The 24628-nt window shown below is 44.7% G+C and overlaps 1 protein-coding gene and 1 pseudogene across 1 annotated transcript in view; one reads left to right on the plus strand and one right to left on the minus strand.

Moving 5' to 3' along the window:
• LOC116357733 (pollen-specific leucine-rich repeat extensin-like protein 1) overlaps positions 1-15969 on the minus strand; it is a 39533-nt gene extending 23564 nt beyond the window's left edge. Inside the window, exons 1-3 of the mRNA XM_031806034.1 lie at positions 15507-15969; positions 14560-15463; positions 235-395 (exon numbers count right to left, since the gene is read on the minus strand). Of these exons, the coding sequence (XP_031661894.1) occupies positions 235-395; positions 14560-15463; positions 15507-15969 (1528 nt within the window). The remainder of the gene's footprint in view (positions 1-234; positions 396-14559; positions 15464-15506) is intronic.
• Positions 15970-18430: 2461 nt separating this feature from the next.
• Positions 18431-22952, plus strand: LOC109871050 (ribulose-phosphate 3-epimerase-like; annotated as a pseudogene).
• The last annotated feature ends 1676 nt before the right edge of the window (positions 22953-24628 follow it).

Raw genomic sequence — 24628 nt, forward strand, 5'->3', positions numbered from 1 at the left:
GGGGGCAGGCAGGCTTGAGGTCAGGGCAGGCGGAATGGTCAGGCAGTCAGGCTCATAGGAGACAAAGGGCTGTGAGACAGGTTTAATCCTAGACATGTGAAAAGGGTGATGTATATGGAGGGTGCAGGGCAACAGAAGACAAACAGCAGAGGGGCTAAGAATCTTGGAGATGGGAAAGGGCTGATAAAAAGAGGGGACAGAGTGGACAGCTATACCCTTTGTCTGAGTCGATACTGGGGAGCCAGGGTCCGATGGCAGTCCGCTTGTCGTCGGTACCTGGAGGTGGTCTTGAGAAGAGCTGACCGGGCTCTTTTCCAGGTATGGCGACAACAGCGGATGAACATCTGGGCCGAGGGTATGCCAACCTTTTCCTCTTGCTCCAGGGAGAGCGGGGCCTGATAACCCAGGGAACAATTAAAAGGTGAGAGACCATTGGCAGAGCAGGGGAGGGTGTTGTGGCTGTATTCAACACACAAGTTGCTGGCTCCAGGTGGTGGGGTTGGCGGAGACAAGGCAGCGAAGAGTCATCTCCAGGTCTCGTGGAACCCAGAGGACAGGCTTGCCGACAACCCAATGAGTGTGCAGAACGCCTTCCAGAACCAGAACGAGAACCGAGGACCCCAGTCGGAGAACATGTCCACCGGGAGTCCATGGATCCGGGAAGACGTGCTGCACCATGAGCTGGGCCGTCTCTTTGGCAGAGGGTAGCTTGAGAAGGGGAATGAAATGGGCGGCTTTGGAAAACCAGGATGATGGTGTTGCCATCAGACAGGGGAGACCCGTAATGAAGTCCAGGGATATGTGAGACCAGGGACAGTGAGGGACAGGAAGTGTTGAAGGAGACCAGCCGGAGCTTGCCGAGGAGTCTTGTTCTGCGCACAGATCGTGCAGGTGCCGGCGAACGTGGAGACTTTAGGGGCCATGGTAGGCCACCAAAAGTGTTGTAGCACAAAGGCCAGAGGGAGAAGTTAAATCGCGTGGAAAGCAGGGCCCACCTAGCTTGCCTGGAATTGAGACGATTGGCGGTGCAGAGATTTTCTAGGTTCTTGTGATCCGTACACACAATGAAAGGATGTTCTGCCCCCTCCAACCAGTGCCTCCACTCCTCCAACGTCATCTTTGCCGTGAAAAGCTCACAATTCCCCAAATTGTAATTCCTCTCTGTGGCGTTAAGACGATGGGAGACGAACACGCAGGGATGTAACTTGAGGTCCAGGGCAGAACGCTAGGACAGGACAGCCCCCACTCCGATGTCCAAAGTGTTGGCCTCCACCATGAACTGACCAGGCCTGGAACACAGCTAGAGCATTGGTAAGACCAAATGGCATGACCAGATATTCGTAGTGACCGCTGGCCGTGTTGAAAGCAGTGTTCCACTCATCCCCTTCCCGTATCTGCATCAGGTGGTAGGTATTCCGAAAGGTCAAACTTGGAGAAAATGGTGGCCCCCTGGAGTGGCTCGAAGGCCGAGGCGATAAGTGGTAGCGGGTAGCGATTCTCAACCGTGATGTCATTGAGGCACCGGTAGTCGATGCACGGGCATTGTCTTTCTTCTCCACAAAGAAGAAACCTGCGCCGGCGTGGGAGGAAGAAGGACGGATACACCTTGCAGCTACGGAGTCCTCGATGTAGGTCTCCATAGCCTTGGTCTCCGGACCAGACAGAGAGTACAGTCGTCCCCGGGGTGGTGTGGTGTGGTGCCTGGGAGATGGTCAATCGCACAGTAATAGGGTCAGTGCGGTAGAAGCGAAGTGGCCTGGGCCTTACTGAAAGTCTCCCAGAGGTCCTGGTACTGTGCGGGAATGGCGGAGAGGTCCGGGCTACTTCCGAGCCCACTGGAAGATGTCCCCGGGCAAGCTTCGCTAACTTCAGGCAATGGGCATGGCAGAACGGGCTCCAGCCCATGATGGAACCAGCAGTCCAGTCAATGAGGGGATTGTGTCACTGGGGCCAAGATAATCCCAATACCACAGAAACCTGAGGGGAGATCAAAAGTTATACGTTTGGCCCTCCAGAGTACTGGCCCCTACCGGTGAGCCTGGTCTTTTAGTGGGCAGGAGGACACGAAATTAGCAATAGTCCTGCAATACAGGCAACTCTTTGTGTGAAGCCTGTGTAAACATTCGGCTGCAGACAGCCTAGCTCTGCCTAGTTGCATTGGCTGGGGAAGAGGTGAATCGGCAGACATCGGAGACTCTTGGGGGAACTTGGGTAGTCTCAGGTTTTCTCTGAAATGGAGATGCCGGAGACTTCTGGGATGCTTAGGCGGCGAGGTGGAATTCTTGGGCAGGTGAGTGGAATCGGACCTGCTCTCCTTCCTATGTTCCCGTAGCCGCCCATCGTTCCGGATGGTCAAGGCGAGTCAAATCAAATCAAAATCAAATGAATTTATATAGCCCTTCGTACATCAGCTGATATCTCAAAGTGCTGTACAGAAACCCAGCCTAAAACCCCAAACAGCAAGCAATGCAGGTGTAGAAGCACGGTGGCTAGGAAAAACTCCCTAGAAAGGCCAAAACCTAGGAAGAAACCTAGAGAGGAACCAGGCTATGTGGGGTGGCCAGTCCTCTTCTGGCTGTGCCGGGTGGAGATTATAACAGAACATGGCCAAGATGTTCAAATGTTCATAAATGACCAGCATGGTCGTATAATAATAAGGCAGAACAGTTGAAACTGGAGCAGCAGCACGGTCAGATGGACTGGGGACAGCAAGGAGTCATCATGTCAGGTAGTCCTGGGGCATGGTCCTAGGGCTCAGGTCCTCCGAGAGAGAGAAAAAAAGAGAGAATTAGAGAGAGCATATGTGGGGTGGCCAGTCCTCTTCTGGCTGTGCCGGGTGGAGATTATAACAGAACATGGCCAAGATGTTCAAATGTTCATAAATGACCAGCATGTTCGAATAATAAGAAGGCAGAACAGTTGAAACTGGAGCAGCAGCACGGCCAGGTGGACTGGGGACAGCAAGGAGTCATCATGTCAGGTAATCCTGGGGCATGGTCCTAGGGCTCAGGTCCTCCGAGAGAGAGAAAGAAAGAGAGAAGGAGAGAATTAGAGAACGCACACTTAGATTCACACAGGACACCGAATAGGACAGGAGAAGTACTCCAGATATAACAAACTGACCCTAGCCCCCCGACACATAAACTACTGCAGCATAAATACTGGAGGCTGAGACAGGAGGGGTCAGGAGACACTGTGGCTCCATCCGAGGACACCCCCGGACAGGGCCAAACAGGAAGGATATCGAGATCCGTTGGTAGTTCCTGGGCTACTAGCTCATCCTTAACTTCCTCCGATAATTTGTGCAGGAACGTGTCGAACAGTGATTCCGGGTTCCATGCACTTTCAGCTGCCAATGTGCGAAAATCCACCACATAGTCTGCCACACTGCGGAAGTCTTGCCGAAGCTTCAGTAACTTCTGGTCAGTCTCTCTCCCGGACAATGAGGAATCGAAAACCTTCTTTACCCCCCGCCACAAACTCCTCCAGACTGAAGCATATGGCCGACTGTTGTTCCCATACTGCCCGAAGCCCAGGCGAGAGACCTCACGGACAACAGCATGATTAGGTATGCTATCTTCAAGCGGTCCGAGGGGAAGGAGGAGGGCTGCAGCTCAAAGATTAGAGAACACTAAGCGAGAAATGCCTGACATGTTCCCGACTCTCCAGCGAAGCGTTCCGGGGGAGGTAAGCGGGGTTCTCGGGAAACCGGGTTGGCCGGGGGAGCCCTGCTGCTAACAGCCGGTTTACTGTGGGGCTGGGAGGTTACCATTGTGGTAGGCTGCCTGACAGAAAACCTGCTGAATTGCTCCAGCAATGTGTTCAACACGCGGTCATGGCATTCAGCCAACGTCTGGAATTCCCTCCATAAGACCACGAAGCAACTCCTCATGCCTTCTAATGAAGGCTCCTTGGGAGGAGACGGCTTTGTGGAGCTGGTGCGAGTCTGCTGGGTCTGTCATGGACAGTTTGTACTATCACGGCTCAGGAGAGGACCCAGATGCAGACAGTTCAAAGTAACAAAAGTTTATTACAAAAACAAGGGGCAGGCAAATGACAGGTCAAGGGCAGGCAGAGGACAGTAAGCCAGAGCAGAGTCCGAAAGGTACAAAACAGCAGGCAGGCTCAGAGTCAGAGCAGGCAGAGGGCAGTAATCCAGGGCAGTGTCACAAGGTACAGGACGGCAGGCAGGCTCAGGGTCAGGGCAGGCAGAAATGGTAAAACCCGGGAAAACTAGAAAACAAAGACTAGAGAAAAACAGGAATATGGGAAAACAGCTGGTAGGGTTGATGAGGCAAGATGAACTGGCAACAGACAAACAGAGAACACAGGTATACATACACTGGGGATAATGGGGAAGATGGGCGACACCTGGAGGGGGGTGGAGACAAGCACAAAAACAGGTGAATCAGATCAAGGTGTGACCGGTATATCAAGCCTTTTTGATATACTCAAAGCGCCATTAATAGCTTGTTTTAACTACTCCTATAGAAATGGTAGTCTGTCAGGTACTCAGCAGGAAGGTCTGATTTCACTATTATAAAAACAAGTCCCAGATGGCAAATATAAAGATCCAGTCTATCTAAGAAACTGGAGGCCCCTTACACTTCAATGTTGTGATGCAAAAATACTAGTTAAATGTATAGCACTGAGAATTAAAAATGCTTTACCAGATATTGTTCATCCTGATCAGACAGGTGTTTTACGTGAACGATACATTGGAGATAATATACGACAACAACTAGAAATAATAGAACAACATGAAACATCGAAGAAGCCAGGCCTGGTATTTATAGCGGATTTTGAAAAGGCTTCAGATTTTTTTTACCGGTATTTAACTAGGCAAGTCAGTTAAGGACACATTTTTATAATACCTGGATATTTTCCATTTCTGTGAGTCTCTTATAAAACGGGTAAAAGTAATGTATATCAACCCAAAGTGTAAAATAGTAAATAGTTTTGAATTGTCAAGAGGAGTTAAACAAGGGAGCGCTGACACCATATCTATTCGTTATGGCCATCAAAATGGTAGCTATTTAAATATCAGATCAAATAACAACATTAGAGGATTAGAAATCCAAGGCTTGAAAACAAAGGTGTACATGTATGCTGATGAATAAAACAGTTTTATATTAAATCCGGACTCTAGATCCCTGTAATGTCTCGTTGAAGATCTAGATAACTTTTCTGAACTCTCTGGACTAAAAGTGTACAATATTATGAATTGGATCTTTAAAAAAGACAACTTTTACATTACCTGCAGTGTACCTATAAAATGGGCTGACGGTGAAGTAGACATACTTGGTATTCATATCAGAAAATATATAAATGAGCTCTCCACAATTAATTTCAATATAAAACGAGTAAAAATAGACAAGATCCTGCAACCATAGAGAGGAAAATACCTGTCTATTTATGGAAAGATTGCACTGATTAACTCCTTAGTCATATCCCAGTTTACTCACTTGCTGCCTATTCCTGGTGATTAGTTTTCAAATCATATGAGCAATAAATATTTTGCTTTATCTTGGATGCTTAACCAGACAATATAATGAATATGAACTGGGTGGGTTGAGATTTTTCACCTTTTCACACGTACCAACAAACGGGTGTGATCATTCTATAGTGGTCTCTGTTGTGTACGATCAAACCGGTGTGATTAGAACACTTGATTAGAATGCTTATTTAGAACGTCCATTTTCGATTGACGCAACAATCAGCATTTGAGCTGGCAACACTTTTTTTCACAGAAACATTTTGAACAAACACGGTCCTTACAAAGTCATGTCCAGAATGTGACCAGTTTATTTTTGGATACAATTTTGTGCACACCAGAATGTTTTTTCCTCCCGCATCAACCAAAGATAATAAGAGGAGACAAGATGAGTTTGGTCTGTTCATAGTATGCATGAATGAAGGGGGACTGTCGTCTACGATGAAATAATCGGAATGCAAAATTTGTCACCAGTACTTGTGAATAAAACTGTAAATACATTATGCTACATAAACTACCGTTTAAAAGTTTGGGGTCACTTGTTAACGTTTAAAATTACTATTGTAGCTGGAAACGGCAGATTTTTTATGGAATGTCTACATAGGCGTACAGAGGCCCATTATCAGAAACCATCACTCCTGTGCGCCAATGGCACGTTGTGTTAGCTAATCCAAGTTTATCATTTTAAAAGGCTAATTGATCATTACAAAACCCTTTTGCAATTATGTTAGCACAGCTGAAAACTTGTTCTGACGAAAGCAGCAATAAAACTGGCCTTCTTTAGACTAGTTGTGTATCTGGAGCATCAGCATTTGTGGTTTCGATTACAGGCTAAAAATGGTCAGAAACAAAGTACTTTCTTTTGAAACTGGTCAGTCTATTCTTGATCTGAGAAATTAAGGCTATTCCATGCAAGAAATTGCCAAGAAACTGATGATCTCTTACAACGCTGTGTACTACTCCCTTCACAGAACAGCGCAAACTGGCTCTAACCAGAATAGAAAGAGGAGTGGGAAGCCCCGGTGCACAACTGAGCAAGAGGACAAGTCCATTAGAGTGTCTAGTTTGAGAAACAGACACCTCACAAGTCCTCAACTGGCAGCTTCATTAAGTAGTACCCGCAAAACACCAGTCTCAAGGTTGATAAAATACCTGTATTTATGGAAAAGAAGTCTGAAAGGGGTATTTTGTTTTTAAATTATATTGTAAATTGGAATGGTAGAGTTGTCTTTCATGGAGTTATCAGAATTTTATGGGAATATCTGCTCAATCCAAGATTACAACCAATTGATTACAGCACTACCCCAAAAATGGAGGAGGCAGGTGGCAGTGGTAGGCGGTAGGGAACTGGTCTGTCTGCTCAATATAAAGGATAAAAACTGGCGGAGGAATAAAAATAGCATAAATAGGAAAGCATACCAGTTTCATTTGAGGACCAGGATGTTGACAGCTGTTCCATACAGATTGCAAAATAGTTGGGAAGATATTTTTGATGTACCGATTCCATGGTACAGGCTGTATGAGTTGATATATAAAACGACACAAGATTCAAGACTTTGTGCTTTTCCGCTAAAATTCTTGCCACCAACAAAATGTTGAATATTTGGGGCATACAATCATCACAGCTCTGCAGATTTTGTTGTGAGGATACAGAATCAATAGACCATTTGTTTTGGTATTGCCCTCAGGTAGCCTGTTTCGGGTCTCAGGTTCAGGAATGCCTGAAAAAGCAACATTCATAAAAATGTACCCTAGAAATAGCATTGTTGGGAGATCTGGAGAGACCTGGTCAGTCAATTACTAATATACTAACACTCTCAGTAAAAGTATTTATCTTCAACTTGCAATCTGTGGATTCCATTAGATTCGATAGATTCAAATTGTATGTTAAACATCACAGCATAGTTGAAAGATATATGGTGCGTAGAAATCTGAAGAGGGTGGCCAGCAGAGAGAGGTGGGATGGGCTGAGGAAAGCTGAGGGTTGGGATGTGGAATTGTAGACAAGTCGGAGTGGAGTTGCTGGGCGGGGATAGAATGACAGTCAAAGATAAAAAGTTTTAAAAAATAAAGTAAAAATAATCTTGGAGGGCTGGTGGTCTAGCGGTTGGGAGCTTGGGCCGGTGGAGGATAGGTTGCTGGTTCGGGTTCCCGTAATTGACGTTGAGGAAGATCTGTCGACGTGCCCTTGAGTAGGTCGTTGACCCTGGTTGCTTCTGTGGTTCACTCTGGATGGGAGTCTGTTAGATGACTGAATGTATGGTAAATGTTGAGTGGCATCATTGCAAGTTGTTGTATGTTTTAATATTCCCCCAAAAATGAAAAAAAGAATACAAATATACAAATAAAAAAAAAAATCTACAACAACAAATAATATATATATATATATATATATGTGTGTGTGTGTGTTTCATGACCAGTACAGATGTGGATACTGTACAACAGTCCTTGGCCCACTGTGTTAGAAGAGCAGGCCCAGGGAGGTCTCATAGCGTGTTTGAGGGGGTTTGGACAGTCAGCTGCAGGAGTTACAACCCTTCTTCCCAAACCAGAGACAGCTGCTGTTGCACCCTGGGGTAGAGGGCCACAGATGTGGAGTTCCCTGGGGACAGGAATTACAAACAAACTGTTTATAAAGGAATATACTGCTCATAAATGCTTGTGTTATAATTACGCTTAACCCAACTGTGTGTGAGCGGGTGGCCCACCGTGAGAGTGGTAGTGTGTGTATATGATGTGAATGTGTGTGATGAGAGCTGTATGGTGTGATTGTGATGTCTTAGTGTGTGTGGTTTGTAGCTGTGACTGCCCTCTGCTTTCTCTCATCCCTAGAGAGTCATAGTGGACAAATCCTGCCTGGAGACTATTACAGTCCATCTCAGGGACAGGAAGACAGACTGTCATGGCAAGTTAAGAGAGAGAGTGTGTGTGTGTGTTTGTTTGTATGAGTGTGTTTGTGTGTGAGTGTGTTAATGTGTGCTTGCGTGAGTACGTGCACTCACACAAAGGGAGATTTACAAAACGTAATGATTGCATATGCTGTCTATGACAACAGTAAGCTTGGTTTGGACATTAATCAATGGTAACAGTTAGTTACAGTACTACACCGGTGGGTGATGCAATAGTTTATCTGATGTGGACAGAGTACAGTGACCATTCAGAGTATCCTCTACCATTGAGCCTGTTATGAATTGCCACCTTGTTAAAGCATCTATAGCACACCACAGTGGAACTACAACAGCTGGTTGAGCCACTTATGGGGGCTGGGAATCCATCCTCCCACTCCATCATGTGATACTAATAATATTTTGGCACTTCTATTCAAAATAAAAAGAGATATTTTCTCACAAAGGAGGTTCAATTTGCACCCAGCAGGTATCCTGTATGTTTTTTTCCACACAGCTGAGCTATGTTGGTTAATATCATTATTACTCTCAGCACTACCAGCACGGAAGCCTCAGAGGGGTGCCCTAACAGCAGATCAAACCCACATCGTTTTGACTTGAACCTGCAGAAAGAAAGCTAATGGCCAGGCATGCTTTGAAGAGCTGGAGTGGAAAACAGTTGAGCAAGACCGTGCTTCACAGGGCTGTGTATGTGTACAAGTACTGTGTGTGTGTGTGTGTGTGTGTGTGTGTGTGTGTGTGTGTGTGTGTGTGTGTGTGTGTGTGTGTGTGTGTGTGTGTGTGTGTGTGTGTGTGTGTGTGTGTGTGTGTGTGTGTGTGTGTGTGTGTGTGTGTGTGTGTGTGTGTGCGTGCGTGTGTGAGACAATTAGATCAGAGATTGAAAAAGATGGCAAATCGAAGGAGAAACTGAGACATATTCATAAAAGCCTTGGGTGTGAAAGATGGGGAGTCTGTGAGTCTTTCCCCAGTCGGTTGACCTTTAAGTATTTTATCAGACTTGGATTTTCTCTCTTTTCAAAACCAACCCTTCAGTACCCAGAGCCCCTGCTGTGAATGTAAAATTAAGACTGCCCTGCTGTGCTATTCAGCAGATACTTCTAATTAGTGGGAAAATCCCAAAGGGTAATTCAGTTGGATTAACATTCTACCAAAAAAGGGGGTTATAAAAATAACAATAATCCATTAAGGCTTGAAATGTACATTTTTTTTTCACCAAGAATTTAACTAATGCATTCACAAATACAAAGTTCAAAAGATCGCCCTAGTAAAGTCTGTATAAAGCTTAGCTCACCCTAACTCACCCTTCAATGTAGAATTTTCTGACCTGGAAAAGTGATGAATTAACTTGACTGATGTAGGCTGAATGAACCAGCTGCTCTTATTCACAGTAAATACAGGCTATATTCAGCAATAATTTGGCAATGTATCATTTGGGATTAGCACTAAAGCCTTTTTCATTCATACCCTCCCCTTCCGCCTGTTTGAATGAAACATTCCAGTGCTTAAAGAGAGTAGATCCATTTCTCCCCGGAGGGGGCTTAAACAGACAATTACATGCTGGGCCACAGCGGCCCTCTGAAGTGGTGGGTTACGGTCAGGACAGTTTAAAATGCTGATGCTCTGGTCAATTTGGGAAAAATGCTCAGACGTACTGTGACATGACCCGGTCATGATTTAGGGTCCTTGCGATGATCGCTGACTAAATAATCCTTTAGAGGCACATTGGGAGATACAGTGCCTTGCGAAAGTGTTCGGCCCCCTTGAACTTTGCGACCTTTTGCCACATTTCAGGCTTCAAACATAAAGATATAAAACTGTATTTTTTTGTGAAGAATCAACAACAAGTGGAACACAATCATGAAGTGGAACGACATTTATTGGATATTTCAAACTTTTTTAACAAATCAAAAACTGAAAAATTGGGCGTGCAAAATTATTCAGCCCCTTTACTTTCAGTGCAGCAAACTCTCTCCAGAAGTTCAGTGAGGATCTCTGAATGATCCAATGTTGACCTAAATGACTAATGATGATAAATACAATCCACCTGTGTGTAATCAAGTCTCCGTATATATGCACCTGCACTGTGATAGTCTCAGAGGTCCGTTAAAAGCGCAGAGAGCATCATGAAGAATAAGGAACACACCAGGCAGGTCCGAGATACTGTTGTGAAGAAGTTTAAAGCCGGTTTTGGACATCCCAAGGAGCACTGTGCAAGCGATAATATTGAAATGGAAGGAGTATCAGACCACTGCAAATCTACCAAGACCTGGCAGTCCCTCTAAACTTTCAGCTCATACAAGGAGAAGACTGATCAGAGATGCAGCCAAGAGGCCCATGATCACTCTGGATGAACTGCAGAGATCTACAGCTGAGGTGGGAGACTCTGTCCATAGGACAACAATCAGTCGTATATTGCACAAATCTGGCCTTTATGGAAGAGTGGCAAGAAGAATGCCATTTCTTAAAGATATCCATAAAAAGTGTTGTTTAAAGTTTGCCACAAGCCACCTGGGAGACACACCAAACATGTGGAAGAAGGTGCTCTGGTCAGATGAAACCAAAATTGAACTTTTTGGCAACAATGCAAAACGTTATGTTTGGCGTAAAAGCAACACAGCTCATCACCCTGAACACACCATCCCCACTGTCAAACATGGTGGTGGCAGCATCATGGTTTGGGCCTGCTTTTCTTCAGCAGGGACAGGGGAGATGGTTCAAATTTATGGGAAGATGGATGGAGCCAAATACAGGACCATTCTGGAAGAAAACCTGATGGAGTCTGCAAAAGACCTGAGACTGGGACGGAGATTTGTCTTCCAACAAGACAATGATCCAAAACATAAAGCAAAATCTACAATGGAATGGTTCAAAAATAAACATATCCAGGTGTTAGAATGGCCAAGTCAAAGTCCAGACCTGAATCCAATCGAGAATCTGTGGAAAGAACTGAAAACTGCTGTTCACAATTGCTCTCCATCCAACCTCACTGAGCTCGAGCGGTTTTGCAAGGAGGAATGGGAAAAAATGTCAGTCTCTCGATGTGCAAAACTGATAGAGACATACCCCAAGTGACTTACAGCTGTAATCACAGCAAAAGGTGGCGCTACAAAGTATTAACTTAAGGGGGCTGAATAATTTTGCACGCCCAATTTTTCAGTTTTTGATTTGTTAAAAAAGTTAGAAATATCCAATAAATGTCGTTCCACTTCATGATTGTGTCCCACTTGTTGTTGATTCTTCACAAAAAAATACAGTTTTATATCTTTATGTTTGAAGCCTGAAATGTGGCAAAAGGTCGCAAAGTTCAAGGGGGCCGAATACTTTCGCAAGGCACTGTATATTGGCACAAACACAGACTAAATCTTACATGCAGATTGAAAACTTAGGAGACAATAGCTTATAGGTCAAATGGCTCAAATTCTACTACTTAGTCCAAAGTGAAACTCATATTGACATACAAAGGAAGAAAAGAGAATAGGAATATAAGAAATTATGTTTTTCCCTCTCTCCGCCTTGATCTCTTATTTTTAGCTGTCTGTCTGTCTCCCTTCCTCTACTCCCAGTAGCCTCTACAGGATGTGGTGACACCCCTCATGGGCACCGCCCTGCGCATACTCCCCATCCTCAAGGATATCTCATCAAGAGCTCGCCTAACAAACATCTGCCTAATGAGACACCCTGACAACAAGGGCTTCCCTAACAAGTGTCTCATTAATGAAGGAAAATGCCAGGACTGTCCTCATCAGAACGTGCATGCAGGAAAACAAACATAAGACAATCAGGACAATCAGGCTTGGGACGTGACTTCCCCCATCACCCCACCAGTCTCTTCCCCCTCCGGACCCCCGACCGGAGTTACACAAAGCGGAGGATGGGAGAGCCCAGGAGGACACACGCTCCTCTCTCCTCCTGACCTTCTGAAGACCTACAGTAGATCCATCCAAGGCTGTTTGCTCAGGAGGCTAGAGTCAACCGCAGCCGGAAACCAGGAGGAACACACCGACCTGATTGTACAGAAAGGAGGAGGATTGTCTACTGTAATATCATTTAAATCAACCACCATCCAGGAAGTACAATAAAGTGTCCTGCTGCTGTTTCTCTGTGGAGAATGGTATAGGTCATAGGTCAGATAAACCCCACCCTGTCCTGTCCCTGCTGGACATATCCATGTTATATCAGATAAACCAAACTCATCTTGAGAAACACTTATTGTAGTGTTAGAAGAGCCTGAACATCTTCACTTCACTGTTATTACTGGCATTACTTGGAATACACCACATTGATCAAATACACGTACAATACAATCAAACTATACCCAATCAAATACAAATATTATGATTTATTCTTGTTCTCCTCTAATATTTTCAAAATTCTGTCTTCTATCCTGGGAGGTCTGATCAGTCTGTCTTCAATGTGCCTGCCTCTGTTGTTTCAGGCTTCACATTTGGAGAGAGTTTGGCATTGATATGCCAGCTGAGTTGAATTACTAGCCAGTAAACAATGTGCTTTAGACGTGTGTAAAATGTGTTCAAACCCGTCTGACACACATGCTGCTGTTTAGCCCTTAATTTGCCACCTGTAGCATGTAAACATTTTATATTTTAAGTAGAAATTGTGCAACAATATTTCATTTTAAAAGCCTGTTAATTAAATGAAGTGTCCTTTATTATAGACCATACCGATAATTCAATAAAGACTTGCTAAATAGTCAAAATGTCTCTCCGTCAACCCTGTTATGGTCAACCCTGTTATGGTCAACCCTGTTATGGTCAACCCTGTTATGGTCAACCCTGTTATGGTCAACCCTGTGTCACTTATAGGAAGATTTTAACCCACTTAACCCTAAGATTTCTCCAAGTTTCACCATCATTGTAAAGCCCTAGTTGTTTTGTTGCTTTGACAAAGTCATTTCTGAAGATTATTATTTATTTCATGTGATTAGTGTTTAATTTTCATTTGTTAACTCGCGTTTGAATATGTTGAAACTATTATTTAAAAATAAAAAAAATCTTAAGAAACTTTTAACAACTAATAGTGAGATCTAGTACAGAAGCAGGTGAGTTGGTTTTACTCTTTTTGGCCATTTGCTGGTGTTTTGTGGTAGAACACTGGGCATGTCAAGCATAACATGTCAACCCTGTTACCCATAGATAGTCATGCTAGAAAGGTTTGAACAATTTCACTTTATTTTAAGTTTGCATTCAATTTACCCTTGTTTCACACAACACGCTTTCATTCCCCCTGTCAGAAGGTGACTTATGGCTGATTTAAGATTAAATCCTCAACCCTGTTATGGCCAACCCTGTTATGGTCAACTTTGTTACTTTATTTGGCACATATCAAGGACTTGCTATCTTATTTTTTATTTTTTTTCTTGAGGTGGAAAAATGTGTTTTTTATTAAGTTGAACATATACTCTTATGACAGCTTGTTGAAATTGAAACCAAACATACATTTTTTGGGGACAACGTTACACTTCTCAAAAGGCACCAAATTGGTGGGACGACCGTACTACCGCCACCTCAAGATTGGTCTGAAATAACTACTGAGACCTCATCGGAATAACTTTTGAGTTGAAACCATATTAATGCAGACTCTGACCTGGAAAAATAAGCAACAAGTCATATTGCTTAATATTGTGGACTTAAAGGGGTTGGATTTAATTGTAAAGCTCAATACCGTGAAAGAGCCAGAATAATCAGACTAATAAAAGAATGAGATGGATTAGACTCCTACTTCTGTTGATGCCAGTGAACTTTTCATTGCCCTATGCATGCAGTCGACAGGGAGTTTCCTCACATTGTGGTTGGATTTGAACCAGCTAGGGCATGCCATGCCATGACATCGTAGGTAGAGTGAGATATATCTTGGCAGAGTAACCTAACTATAACCCGTTTGGGGCAGAGAAGGAGAGCAGCATGGCTGGATAGAGGGCTGGATAGAAGGCTGGAAACTGAAGTGAAGGAAAATATATCACAGCCCTCTCCCTGGGGAAAACAAACTAATGAAACAGGGACTTTTATGAGGACAACCAGTGACCAGTACCCCTGATGTTGACTAACATGGGGCTTCAGTACTGCTTATGAGGTAGTAAAATATGTTTACAGTAAAAGTAAGAAATGTGGAGGCGTATGAGTAACAGTAATATGTTTCACACACCTGTAAGACTGTGGCTGGGGATCTGAGTCTGTGACTAGGGTGGTGAGAATGTTGTTGGGCCTCTGAGGGACTGAGGCTGTGAGGCTGGGGCTGTGAGGCTGGGGTTGTGAGGCTGGGGCTGTGACTCTGGGGCTGGGAGGCTGGGGCTGTGACTCTGGGGCTGGGGCTGGGTCTGTGAGGCTGGGGCTGTGAGTCTGGGGCTGTGAGGCTGAGGCTGTGAGGCTGGGGCTGTGAGGCTGGGGCTGGGGCTGTGAGGCTGGGGCTGTGAGTCTGGGGCTGTGAGTCTGGGGCTGTGAGGCTGGGACTGTGAGGCTGGGGCTGGGGCTAGGGTTGTGAGCCTGGGACTGGGGATGTGAGTCTGGGGCTGGGGCTATGACTAGGGTTGTGAGCCTGGGACTGGGGATGTGAGTCTGGGGCTGTGAGGCTGGGGTCTGTGAGACTGGGGCAGTGAGGCTGGGAATGTGTGTCTGGGGCTGTGAGGCTGGGACTGGGGCTGTGAGGCTGGGGCTGTGACTCTGGGGCTGGGGCTGTGAGGCTGGGGATCTGAGGCTGTGACTAGGGCGGTGAGAATGTTGTTGGGCCTCTGAGGGACTGGGGCTGTGAGGCTGGGGCTGTGACTCTGGGTCTGGGGCTGTGAGGCTGGGGCTGTGAGTCTGGGGCTGGGGCTGTGAGGCTGAGGCTGTGAGGCTGGGGCTGGGGCTGTGAGGCTGGGGCTGTGACTCTGGGTCTGGGGCTGTGAGGCTGGGGCTGTGACTCTGGGGCTGGGGCTGTGAGGCTGGGGCTGTGAGTCTGGGGCTGTGAGGCTGGGACTGTGAGGCTGGGGCTGGGGCTGTGACTAGGGTTGTGAGCCTGGGACTGGGGATGTGAGTCTGGGGCTGTGAGGCTGGGGTCTGTGAGACTGGGGCTGTGAGCATGGGAATGTGTGTCTGGGGCTATGAGGCTGGGACTGGGGCTGTGAGGCTGGGGCTGTGACTCTGGAGCTGGGGCTGTGAGGCTGGGGCTGTGAGGCTGGGGCTGTGAGGCTGGGGCTGTGAGTCTTGGGCTGTGATTCTGGAGCTGTGACTCCGGGGCTGGGGCTGTGAGGCTGGGACTGTGAGGCTGGGGCTGTGAGGCTGGGGCTGGGGCTGTGAGGCTGGGGCTGTGAGGCTGGGACTGAGGCTGTGAGGCTGGGGTCTGTGAGTCTGGGGCTGTGAGGCTGTGAGGCTGGGGCTGTGAGGCTGGGACTGAGGCTGTGATACTGTGGCTGGGGTTGTGAGGCTGGGGTTGGAGCTGTGAGGCTTTGGGTGGGGATGTGAGCCTGGGGTTGGAGCTGTGAGTCTTTGGCTGGGGCTGTGAGGCTGTAAAGCTGAGGCTGTGAGGCTGTGTCTGGTGTGTCATCTGTGCTGTGAAATTAAGTCTGATGAAGGCCATCGCTAGAGCTATCTCACATCTAACACTTCGCTTCTTCTTCTTATTCTGAGAGAGAGTGAAAGTGTGAAAGAGAGAGTGAAAGAGACAGAGAGAGATTACAAAGTGTAAAGTGCTGATTTACTGACCCAGGGAACTCTCCAGTGAGTGTTAGCTGACAAAAACATCCCAAGTCTGAAATTATAGAATAATTATTCCTAAAATTGCTTCCCAAATGGCACCCTACTCCCTAGTGCACTACTTTTGACCAGATCCAAAAGTAGGTTAGGGACGAAGTCCTAAAGCAGGTGGACAGATGTGAATTAAAGAAAATCCGCAGAACTACCAGCAAGTGTTTCACAGTTTTCAACAGAGAGGAAGGGGGAGAGAAAAGCATTATTTCTCCAAATACAAAATTGTTCCTGAGGTTCACAGATAATTATGTGCTTAGCCCTGCCCTCTGTTTTATTTAAACTGCAGATATTCAGTTAGGACTTCTAAACTAAATAAATGAGTTATTGTAACTTTTGCAATTCTTCATATGGCATCCCAGTAAACACACACTTACTCATGTAGCCCTTTCCTGCAGTCAAATTACTTAGTGGGTGGAACATTATTCATATTTTTCATAATTTCATAATTAATAAACATGATTATTTTTCAAACGTAAAAAAATCTGGTGTTTCTATGTCAAAAAGTTGTGTTATATTACAGTCTTCTGTGATGTATATGAAGTGTAATATTGGGATGCAAACTCAAAATGGAATACATTTCAACTCTATATGGTACAGGTGTCTTCTTTTTTAAGCCCATAACCATGTGTGAGAGGTGTATACTTTTGTTTCAAAGTAAATTTGTTTAAGAATATCAAAAAACACTCTGCGTGACCCTGATTTAGCCCACTGCAGTAAAATGTTAAACCCTTTTGCTCTTTGGGGAGCATAGGTCATTCACATAATTCCTAAACACAACCACTACACAATGGTATCTCAATTTTGACTCCAAGTTGTGACCATATGTCGCCCTGTTACAACTACAGGTTATGTTACTTTCTCGATTCGTTGTCCCGATGCTTTTGTTGTAAATACATGTAAATAAAGCACCTTAAAAAAAGCCTTTAACCTGGGCATTTCACTGTGAATCTTCTCTGCCTTCTCACTAAAAAAACACAACTGCCGAGAGCACCATTTCATAATGTCACCTCATGGAAAGTCAAGAAAATTAACCCTCTTGACCTCAGAGAAACAACCTGTATTATATAGAGCAGACAGGTAGATGTGTATCCATACAACCCACCCTGGACTCTTTACAAATAGTTTTTACTGTACCCCTGTAGTAGGACACTGCTTCATCACCTCTAAAGCTCTTAAGAGGGCGTCTGAGAGAATGATGTTTAGATGGAGTCATGAGGAAAGACAGACATGTAAAACAAACAGTGTAAATGTATATTGGCCCCAACCTAGCTCAGGGCCTGTGTGTGTGTGTGTGTGTGTGTGTGTGTGTGTGTGTGTGTGTGTGTGTGTGTGTGTGTGTGTGTGTGTGTGTGTGTGTGTGTGTGTGTGTGTGTGTGTGTGTGTGTGTCAACGGAGAGGCTGTCATATCCTAAAGCTTTACAGCTCTCTTAGAGGCTCTTACTCAAGGCTCCCATTCACCATGACAACCACTTACTCTAACTCAAGTCAATGTGAGAATAACATATTACCTTTCTTGTCCCCCGGTGCATACCATGCTACCACAGCCCACCATCAACTCTACAGCGGTAACGCAACCCGCAGCCCAAACCCATAAATGTCAGATTGGTGTTTACTCTCATCGGCATGTGTCCCACTGGACACATACTGGTTGAAACGTTATTTCCACTTCATTTAAATAAGTTGCTTTGAACCAACTTGGAATAGACTTTGCATAGACTCTGTGTCCGGTGGGATGTGACTGAGCCTGAAGTGGGCCAGAGCCACAGAAAACACTGCTGGAACTACTAACGATACATTTTTCACATTCTTATAAATCATAATAACTTGGAGATTGGACTATGGATGAACTCTCTTGAAAACTTTGTGTGTGTGAGAGTGAAAGAGAGGCAGTAGTCTATAGAGGTGGTATTGGTCTCTCCCACAGTCCCCACAGTCCTTTATGTGACCATTGATCTTGGTCTTGTCTGGCTCTGTCTCCTGTTCTCAGAGGACAGCTCTTGCACACACTGCTGAGATGGTCCCCCACATTCTCTGGAATGGGGTCATCTCTACCTTTCAACTTCAGTCAAATCTACTAAGTCTTACAGCCAACTAGGGAACGATGTGAGCTCTGTGGGCAATATGAATTCATCTTTCACCATGGAAAAATATGTGAACACTGATTTGATAGGTAACTTCCGTATGAGTTGTCCGCCATCCAGTGGCAACTTTTGGAAAAGCAACGTTCGATGCTTTTGTACTTTTATTTTGAAAACAGCGTTAAGCCCGGAAGTAGCAAACTAACACGTTCGAGTACTCCATGAACTGCTTTCTTGCACAGCACCCACATGTCTTACAGCGCAAAGATGCTGGTACTAGTTCAATTGCCTAGTTAAATAAAAAATAAATATATATTTGTAATACTTCGCAAAAAATAGTCCCGTCCATCCCAGTGACCTAAGTAGCATGCATTGGTACTGAATCTGTTCGAATGACGGAGTGCGGAGCTGACTTCCTGCACCTCGACGTTATGGACGGGTGAGCAAAGCCACATCAGATGATTCATAGGCTACAACGCTAGCTAGGGAGTGCATTGATTTTCGCTAGCTAGCTAGCATAACCTCAGTTTCTTTAGCAATCATGTCAAGCAGTTTAGCTAGCTGTAACACTGAATGCATGCATATTTTAGCAAAGCCAGTCCAGGTTGCATAACATTCAGCAACTCTGTTTACAACATCCTCAGTTTGTCTTTAGCTACTTATATTTTGTCAGCTTAAGTTTTATTCCGCATTAATTATAGCACTGATTTGCATTTCAATTTATCTTATCGCCTTGCATCACCACCAAGGTGACTGGATTAGAATAAATCACATGAGGCTAATGATTGTATGTTGTTTCCCTGAAGTCATTCTGTACAAAACATCATGTTCAGTCATCCCATGGTGGAGTGCCTGAGGAACTGTGTGTGGCCAGACCCTTTTTGGTGAGTAATACAATAACATTGAAGAGTCCCTATTATCACAGACACTGGTGCCCCCATGCTATTTCACTCTACATAGTATCATAGATTGTTCAACTTAACATAGCAGCCATCTCAAAAGTGTGTGTGTGTGTGTGTGTTTTCTTCCAGATATGCACTTGATGGTATCGGGGCCAGAGCAGTGGGTGAAACCCATGGCAGGAGCCAATCAGTACACATTCCACCTGGAGGCCACCACCAATGCTGGAAACCTCAAGGAGATTTAAAAATAAAATAAGAATGTACCTTTATTTAACTAGGCAAGTCAGTTAAGAACAAATTCTTATTTTCAATGACTACCTAGGAACAGTGGGTTAACTGCCTGTTCAGGGGCAGAACAACAGATTTGTACCTTGTCAGCTCGGGGGTTTGAACTTGCAACCTTCCGGTTACTAGTCCAACGCTCTAACCACTAGGCTACGCTGCCGCCCCAAATCAGAGAGAGCGGCATGAAAGTGAGGCAGTGTTGACTATAGAGGGAGATGAGAGGTCCAGATATGGGAGAGAAATGAATCGTCAGAGAAAATGGAAGTAAAGCGTAATTCACACACAAGTCAGAGAAAGTTCACCACAATGGGTGAAGAAGACACATAGTGTCTTTACTATCATAGTTGGGACCAGAATTCCCCACAAGGAAAAATGCTTTTTTAGTCTTAGATTTAGGTTTCCAATTAGGGTTTGGGGTTAGGGATCTGTTAAGGGTTAGGTTAGGGATCTGTTAAGGGTTAGGTTATGGATCTGTTAAGGGTAGGTTAGGGATCTGTTAAGGGTTAGGTTAGGGAAAATCGTATTTTGGATGGGAATCAGTTGTTTGATCCACACAAGGATTGTAAAACCAACGTGTGTGTGTCTTATAGGTGGGCCTGGCCATAAAGCCTGGGACTACAGTAGAGGAGTTGGCACCGTGGGCTGGACAGATCAACATGGCTCTGGTCATGACTGGAGCCTGGCTTTGGAGGCCAGAAGTTCATGGAGGACATGATGCCCAAGGTCGTATGTTTTCGTGTGTCTATATGTGTTAATTTGCTTAACTTTGTGTCTCACCAGAGAAAGCACATCCCTGATAAGCAGCATGAAAAAGCTTATTTGTCCTCATCTGTAATCTGACTTATGCACAAGGTCTCTTGAATGCAGAGGTGTGTTACAATGTCATCAGTGGACATTGTGTCATCTGAGTATGAATGAGACATTTCAGAATAATATCTGCTTGTGGTGACTTGTAAGTCTGTAGTTTAACAAGGAAGTAAGGTACGGTTGAAGTTGTGGGCTTTCTAAACAAAAATAGAGCAGAGTATTGATCTATGAGACTTCTAGGATGCAATGATATGTACTGAACCTGCCTCCCGTAGTAAAGCGAAGTGCGCCGTTGTAAACTGCCTCTAATGGTTCCATTGTAGTTGCAGCTGCTTTCGTATACATGGTGTCACTGTAGTCTAGCACTGGCAGGAAAGTTGACTGAATGATCTGCTTTCTGCTGTTTAGGGAGAGGCATGATCTATTTATTTTCAACTTCCTAACTAACTGATCCATATGCTTTTTAAAATAACTTTTTTGTCAATCCAGATGCCAAAGATATTTATACACGGGGACACGGTTAATGTGGGCATCATCCAATATGCATAAATCATCAGATACATTTTTAAGTGAATTGGAAAACGATGTACTTGGTTTTAGCTGCATTAAGCACTCATTTTCAGTTCAACAAAGGCTTTCTGCAAAGCGACAAAGGCAGATTGCAGCTCCAAAAAAGCCTAGTCAGGTAAAACCAAGTACAAAAAAGCCTAGTGATCCAGGCCAATTTCAGACAACCGTAGAATTAGTAAAGAGTAGTTGACAGTGTCAATGAATAGAGTTGCACAGTGTTTCTTCCTATCCAAACAATTTACCACATTTAATACCAGTGATGGTGCCGAGATGGTGCTATGGCCTGGTCTGAAGCCCAACTGATGCACATTTATAATAGACCTTCCAGAACTTAGGGATAGTCCCAATCGTCAAGTAAAAAATATGTCAATGATACCGCAATAAGGGGAGCAGAAAGCTGCAGCAAAGAAGACGTGAATATAATCAGCCCCAGTGGATTTATTTTCATCAATCTTGAGCATGTACGTCGGTGTGTTGCATATTTGGGACATGTCATTAACATATCTGTTTCTGTGTGTGGCCAGGTGAGCTGGCTGAGGAGTCAGTTTCCCTCTCTGGACATTGTGGACGGAGGAGTGGGTCCTTCTGCCATCCATAAGTGTGCGGAGGTGAGTAACATGCCTCCTTGGGCCCTAGTGTTTACCTGTGATGTCTCTGCCTGTGTCAGTCCATGTGGGTTGACTGAGTGTGTTTCTCCTTCTGTGTATCTCTGGTAGGCGGATGCTGACATGATCATGTCGGACTGTGGTAAGCAGTGACGACCCTCGCTCTGTCATCCCAGACAGACAGAGAGAACGGCTGAACAAGATGTCATATTTTGAAGACATTTTGGGGGGGGGGGGGGGGGGGGGGGGGGCAGGCTAGTATTTTGTCACTGCCCTGTTTTAAAATGCTTGTTACTATCTCCCTTGTCACATGATACAGAGGATTCCTCGCCTCTTCTTGCTCTGCTCGGTTGGTTTGAAAAGTAGTTCACTACTCAGACACTAGAGGGCAAGCTTGCTCAAACTATTCATCCCTATAGGTTTGTATACCCTGGACTGTCATTCTTTTTCATTTTTTTAGTCCCGTTTTCTGTACTGTCTTGTTTAGACTAATTACTTATTGGTAATAATGGGGCGGCAGGGTAGCCTAGTGGTTAGAGTGTTAGACTAGTAACCGGAAGGTTGCAAGTTCAAACCCCTGACATGACAAGGTACAAATCTGTCGTTCTGCCCCTGAACAGGCAGTTAACCCACTGTTCCTAGGCCGTCATTGAAAATAAGAATTTGTAAAGGTAAAAAAAAATAAGTCATGAATATTATTGATAATATTGAATTATATATGACTGACTACCATAGGAGAGTATTAGTGATCTAGCAGTTATATCCAAATTTAATATGGGATATGTTAGTACCTGCACAGGGATTTATTTAATCAAAACTAATAGTAACATTACCGGATAGATAAAAAACAACAGCAACCTCTCCTTGCACTAATAGGAACCATGTTTCCATTTAACACCATTTAACTCTTTGACAAGATTTACTCCAGTAAATAAATGTTTATTGAATATTGTTCAAAGCCCTTCTATTTCAGGCGGCCATTTTGTCTGAGATAGGGGACATCTCTACATTTCATATCTCTACGCCTTCCAGAACAAACCTCTTGTCAATGAGAATCACACATGACATACTTTTAGCTGCAAGCTGCTCATTCTCAATAATGCAACAAATATCTGGAAGATAATTCGCATTCTCCTGCAGTATTAATGTCAGAAATCTGTATTACCGTTTGTTTCACATATCGCACAAGACAGAGGTTCATAGGAGACGGACTCCAGATCTGTTGGAAAAGCTGTTTATGGAAACGCTAATACTCTGGTCGCTATTGAGACGTGTGTGTATTTGGGATGTAGGGACATGTAAGAGGGTCTCCTGCTCTGTCTATTGACAAGGTTTTTCTACAGCTGGATATGTGCCATGTCTCAGACTGCACCATCATTCCAAGATATGAAATCGTATCTGTGGGAGATGCTGTGAGTTATACTTGTTCATGTATAACTCTACATGTATAACTCTACATGTATGTATCGGCTGGCCCTCGCTACATATTCGTCGCCAGACCCACTGGCTCCAGGTCATCTACAAGTCCATGCTAGGTAAAGCTCCGCCTTATCTCAGCTCACTGGTCACGATGGCAACACCCATCCGTAGCACGCGCTCCAGCAGGTGTATCTCACTGATCATCCCTAAAGCCAACACCTCATTTGGCCGCCTTTCGTTCCAGTACTCTGCTGCCTGTGACTGGAACGATTGCAAAAATCGCTGAAGTTGGAGACTTTTATCTCCCTCACCAACTTCAAACATCAGCTATCTGAGCAGCTAACCGATCGCTGCAGCTGTACATAGTCTATTGGTAAATAGCCCACCCTTTTCACCTACCTCATCCCCCATACTGTTTTTATTTATTTACTTTTCTGCTCTTCTGCACACCAATATCTCTACCTGTACATGACCATCTGATCATTTATCACTCCAGTGTTAATCTGCAAAATTGTAATTATTTGCCTACCTCCTCATGCCTTTTGCACACATTGTATATAGACCCCCCCTTTGTTTTCTACTGTGTTATTGACTTGTTAATTGTTTACTCCATGTGTAACTCTTTGTTGTATGCTCACACTGCTATGCTTTATCTTGGCCAGGTCGCAGTTGCAAATGAGAACTTGTTCTCAACTAGCCTACCTGGTTAAATAAAGGTGAAATAAAAAAAATAAAAAAATAAGACACACTGCACATTTCTGTTAGATACGAAGCATATCATCTTTAAGAGATGAAAACAAGTCTGTCGACGCACTAGAACTTCCCCGTTCTATAAATTCCCCATTCTACAATGGAATCATAGATTCAAGGAGGAAACTCTTGAGAGAGGCAGACCAAACACACTAACAAATAGGCCCACTTACAACAACACATGCTTCCACATAGGCCCACTTACAACAACACATGCTTCCACATAGGCCCACTTACAACAACACATGCTTCCACATAGGCCCACTTACAACAACACATGCTTCCACATAGGCCCACTTACTACAACACATGCTTCCACATAGGCCCACTTACAACACATGCTTCCACATAGGCCCACTTACAACAACACATGCTTCCACATAGGCCCACTTACAACAACACATGCTTCCACATAGGCCCACTTACTACAACACATGCTTCCACATAGGCCCACTTACAACACATGCTTCCACATAGGCCCACTTACAACAACACATGCTTCCACATAGGCCCACTTACAACAACACATGCTTCCACATAGGCCCACTTACAACAACACATGCTTCCACATAGGCCCACTTACTACAACACATGCTTCCACATAGGCCCACTTACTACAACACATGCTTCCACATAGGCCCACTTACAACACATGCTTCCACATAGGCCCACTTACAACAACACATGCTTCCACATAGGCCCACTTACAACAACACATGCTTCCACATAGGCCCACTTACAACAACACATGCTTCCACATAGGCCCACTTACAACAACACATGCTTCCACATAGGCCCACTTACAACAACACATGCTTCCACATAGGCCCGCTTACAACAACACATGCTTCCACATAGGCCCGCTTACAACAACACATGCTTCCACATAGGCCCGCTTACAACAACACATGCTTCCACATAGGCCCGCTTACAACAACACATGCTTCCACATAGGCCCGCTTACAACAATACAGACTTCCACATAGGCTAACTGTACTGTGCACATATCCAATGCTACTCAAGGGGATGGGAAAGCTGTTCCAGAGGTGCCAGAGCAGCCGTCCAGATGCTGT

The sequence above is a fragment of the Oncorhynchus kisutch genome, linkage group LG26, assembly GCF_002021735.2.
Source record: "Oncorhynchus kisutch isolate 150728-3 linkage group LG26, Okis_V2, whole genome shotgun sequence".
In the NCBI taxonomy this organism is placed as follows: domain Eukaryota; kingdom Metazoa; phylum Chordata; class Actinopteri; order Salmoniformes; family Salmonidae; genus Oncorhynchus; species Oncorhynchus kisutch.